At 58.1% G+C, this 3643-nt stretch overlaps 1 protein-coding gene across 1 annotated transcript in view; it reads right to left on the reverse strand.

Annotated features, from left to right (window-relative positions):
• Positions 1 to 95: 95 nt before the first annotated feature.
• LOC113208234 (histone acetyltransferase KAT6A) overlaps positions 96 to 3643 on the reverse strand; it is a gene marked incomplete in the record, with an annotated part of 23907 nt that continues 20359 nt past the window's right edge. Inside the window, 3 exon segments of the mRNA XM_052265751.1 lie at positions 96 to 432; positions 536 to 2785; positions 2892 to 3643. Coding sequence (XP_052121711.1) covers positions 190 to 432; positions 536 to 2785; positions 2892 to 3643 — 3245 coding nt within the window.

Genomic DNA, 3643 nt, shown 5'->3' on the forward strand with positions numbered 1-3643 from the left:
AAAATTAGACAAAAATTCTAACAATTTTCATACCGCCTAGATGGAGCTTTGAATTTTACAAAGCAATTCATAAAATAATGACGTATGGTAGTTTGATAAAAATGAAGTTTTTGAAATAGAAAATTAACTGAGAATATTTTGTAAAATTACGATAATTGTTTTTACAGTGATATATGAAAATAGTAATTTTTAACATACCTGCAAGTTATAGAAGTTACTAGATGGTGCGGGCTGATGTTGGTGGTGGGTTTGAGCGTGTGGGTGAGGATGAGGTGACATTCCATGTTGAGCTCCAGCTGCTGATGCAGCGGCAAGGTGGTGCTGTATCACAGTCGACATTGGCATGCCCATGTACGACCCCTGAGAGAAAGCTGCTGACATCTGGGGCATTCCATTGTAATTTCCTTGAGACATGTGGTGCTGATGGGGACTCTGTAGTAAAACAAAAAACAAACATAATTCATTAGTGCCTGACAATGCCCACTCAAAGTGAAGTCGTCCTAGTTTGAGCAAGATAGTTAGCCAGGCACCCTACCTGTTGATGGGGTGCTGAGTGCTGAGCGGGTAGAGAGGGAGGGGTTGCTCTTTGCTGTGCTTGCTGTGCTTGCTGCTGCTGCTGCTGCGCCTGCTGCTGCTGCTGCTGTTGTTGTTGTTTCTGCTGTCTGCTTCGAGCTGTGCTCCTGGATTTCGGGGCCTTTGGGGCTGGCTGAGGAAGTGGCTGGGGCGGCACTTGTGGTGCAGGCTGAGTGTGACTTTGACCTGACGGCGACTGCAGGGGCGTTACAGACGGCTGCTGGTGCGTCACGTAGGGGCTCTTGGAGGGAGTGGGCTGCACCTGAGAGGGGCTGTGCTGAGGAACGTGCTGGTGGCCCGCGTACGGGGACTTGGCCGGAGGCGGCGGCCCGGATGTTGGCCCCGGCGGCGCGGGTGGGTAACTCTTGCTCTGGCCGTGGTGCGATGGTGGGAACGGCGACTTGGCTGGGGCTGGCGAGGGTTGCTGCGACTGCGGCGGGGGTGCGCTGGGTTGAGAGAGCTGAGCGTGGCCTTGATTTAGATAAGGCGACTTGGACGGCTCGGGGAGCTGCTGCTGCATTTGTGGAGGCAGAGGTTGGTACGCCGGTTTGGACTGGTAAGGCGACTTTGAAGGCGCTGGATGCGACTGCTGCTGCTGGTGTTGCTGGTGTTGCTGCTGTTGCTGCTGTTGGTGATGGTGTTGATGCTGAAGCGAAGGCGGGGTCACCTGCTGCTGCTGCTGTTGTTGTTGTTGTTGTTGCTGTTGTTGCTGCTGTTGCTGCTGCCGGTGGGCGACAGCGTCATGCTGTGTGAACATGGCCATGGGGTAGCCGCCCTTGTGGCCCGAGCCGGGCATGGGGCCGGGCATCGCTCCCTGGTGCATGCCCGGGTGGGAGGTGAGGTACTTGTAGGGGTTCATGTGGTGCTGCGCTTCCCCCATGGCCTTGGCGCCCATGTGCATCATCTGCTGCGCCGCCATCATCGGGTGGTGCATGAACTGGTGGTGCAGCGACAGCTGCTGCGCACAGTCCGAGTAGTGCGACATGTGCCTGTCGTGCATCGACGGCGGGTGCGCGGGCCCGGCGTGAGGGGCGCCGTGGGGGACGTGAGGAGCTCCGTGGTGCGGCGAGGGCTGAGACTGGGGCATGGCGTGCGGAGAAGTCTGGGGGAGTTGCGACGAGTGGGGCTGCGGCATGGAAGAGGCCGGGCCGCCATGGGGAGACGGGTGAGGAGGCATGTGGGGCCCGGCGTGGCCGTGAGTCCCCTGGCTTGGATGCCCCGGAGGGTGGGCCGGCGGGTGCGCTGGAGGATGGGCTGGAGGGTGCGTCGGCGGGTGGGCTGGCGGGTGGGCTGGAGGGTGGCTTGGAGGGTGGCTTGGAGGGTGGGCTGGTGAGTGCCCCGGGGTGTGTCCTGGAGGGTGCCCAGGAGGATGGGCCGGCGAGTGGGCAGGTGGGTGCCCTGATGGGTGAACTGGTTGGTGACCCGGTGAGTGGCCCGAGGGGTGCCCAAATGGATGGCCCGGTGGGAGGCTAGGTAGGTGCCCCAATGGGTGCCCCTGTGGGTGCGCCGGGGTGTGGCCCGGTGACCCATTGGCGGCGTGGGGGTAGGGCGCTCCGTGTTGCGCTCCAGGGTGCGGCGGCGGTGGTCCGTAGGGTGGGCCGCACGGCGACGCATGCGTCGGTCCTGAGTGCGGTCCATGGGGAGGTGTGTGGGGAGGACCGTGAGGAAGTCCATGAGGCTGGCCGAGCGGCCCCGGGTGAGGCTGGGGGTGCGGCTGCGCGGGCGCCACCAGCGGCGGTGCAGTCGGCCCCACAGGAGGACCCACAGGGGGCCCCACAGGCGGCGGCACGTTTGGAGGCGCGCTGGGTGGCCCAGCCATCGGTCCGCAGCTTGGTGGTCGGCTCGTGGGACCGTTGGTCGTGGTGCCCGGCCCCGGCGGGGCCTGTCGGCTGAGAGGAGGCGCCGCGGCTCCCGCTGGGGTGCGGGGGCCCTCGGGGTGCGAGTGGTGTGAGCCGTCCCCCGAGGCCGGGCCGCCAGGGCCCATGTCCGTGGACGAGATGGAGGTCGGAGACTCGAGGCCCAGGTCGCACTGATTGTTGTAGCCGTGCATGGAGTGAACGGAGTTGGTGGTCGAGTCGGGGGTGTACACACCCAGGCTGTGCAGCTCGGGCGCCGAGGGGGCTTTCACAGAGCCAGGGTTCTGTGGTGTGGCAGGCTGGAGAGAGTCCCCGCAATGGTCTGCGTGGGGAGTTGAACTAGCACTGTCAGGGATCTGGAATGAGAATAGCATTGAATGAGATGATAACTAAAATCTAAATTAAAATCAAGAACAATTCTTTAACTTAGAAAAAGAGAATAAATGAAGACCAAAAACTCACCTCTGAGTTAACAGAATGCACTTGCTTTTCTGTCTCATTTGTAGTTACTGCGTACGGCACATCACTAGCCAAAGAACTCCTATTTCCAGCTGCATCACTTCCTGGTGATTTATCAATATTTTCAGAACCTATGAGTGACGGTGATTGCACCCGAGTCATTTGACTGTATCCATTGTTCCTGAGAGACTCTACACTCCTTGGCATTCCATAGCAATAGGTGTCCAACCTTTTGGTGGCCTGATTAGGTTGAGCTGGTTCTTGATTCAAGGGTGCTTCTGGAGCACATTCATAACTTGTCTGATTTCTCTGAGATTGTAGATCCGGATCAAAAGTTGGCTCCCCACTAGAGGCTTGATGATCTGGCTCCTTATCAGAGCAATGAGAGTGTAGCATTTCATTTTGCTGTGGTTGTGGCTCTTGATGCTGCTGCTGTTGCTTCTGTTCTTGATCCTTTTTCTGTTGCTCTTCTTGAGATTGCTGCTGCTGCTCCTGTTGCTGTTGTTCTTGAGTCTGTTGCTGATCCTGAGGAGCCTCGCATTGCTGAGAGGTACTGCTACTACTACTACTGCTGGAACTTTGTTGATTCTGATTCACAGAGGGCGAGGGAGGAGGTTGTGGCGATTGTGGCGGCAACTGAGGGGATTTATCACACGAGTCCGGCTGAACTGGAGGCGAAGTGTCTTGAGATTCATCATCATTACTGCCCTGACTAGATGACTCTTTACCCTGTTCCAAGTGGTCATTATCACTTA

Source organism: Frankliniella occidentalis, unplaced genomic scaffold (assembly GCF_000697945.3).
Source record: "Frankliniella occidentalis isolate FOCC.00 unplaced genomic scaffold, Focc_3.1 Scaffold30, whole genome shotgun sequence".
NCBI lineage: Eukaryota > Metazoa > Arthropoda > Insecta > Thysanoptera > Thripidae > Frankliniella > Frankliniella occidentalis.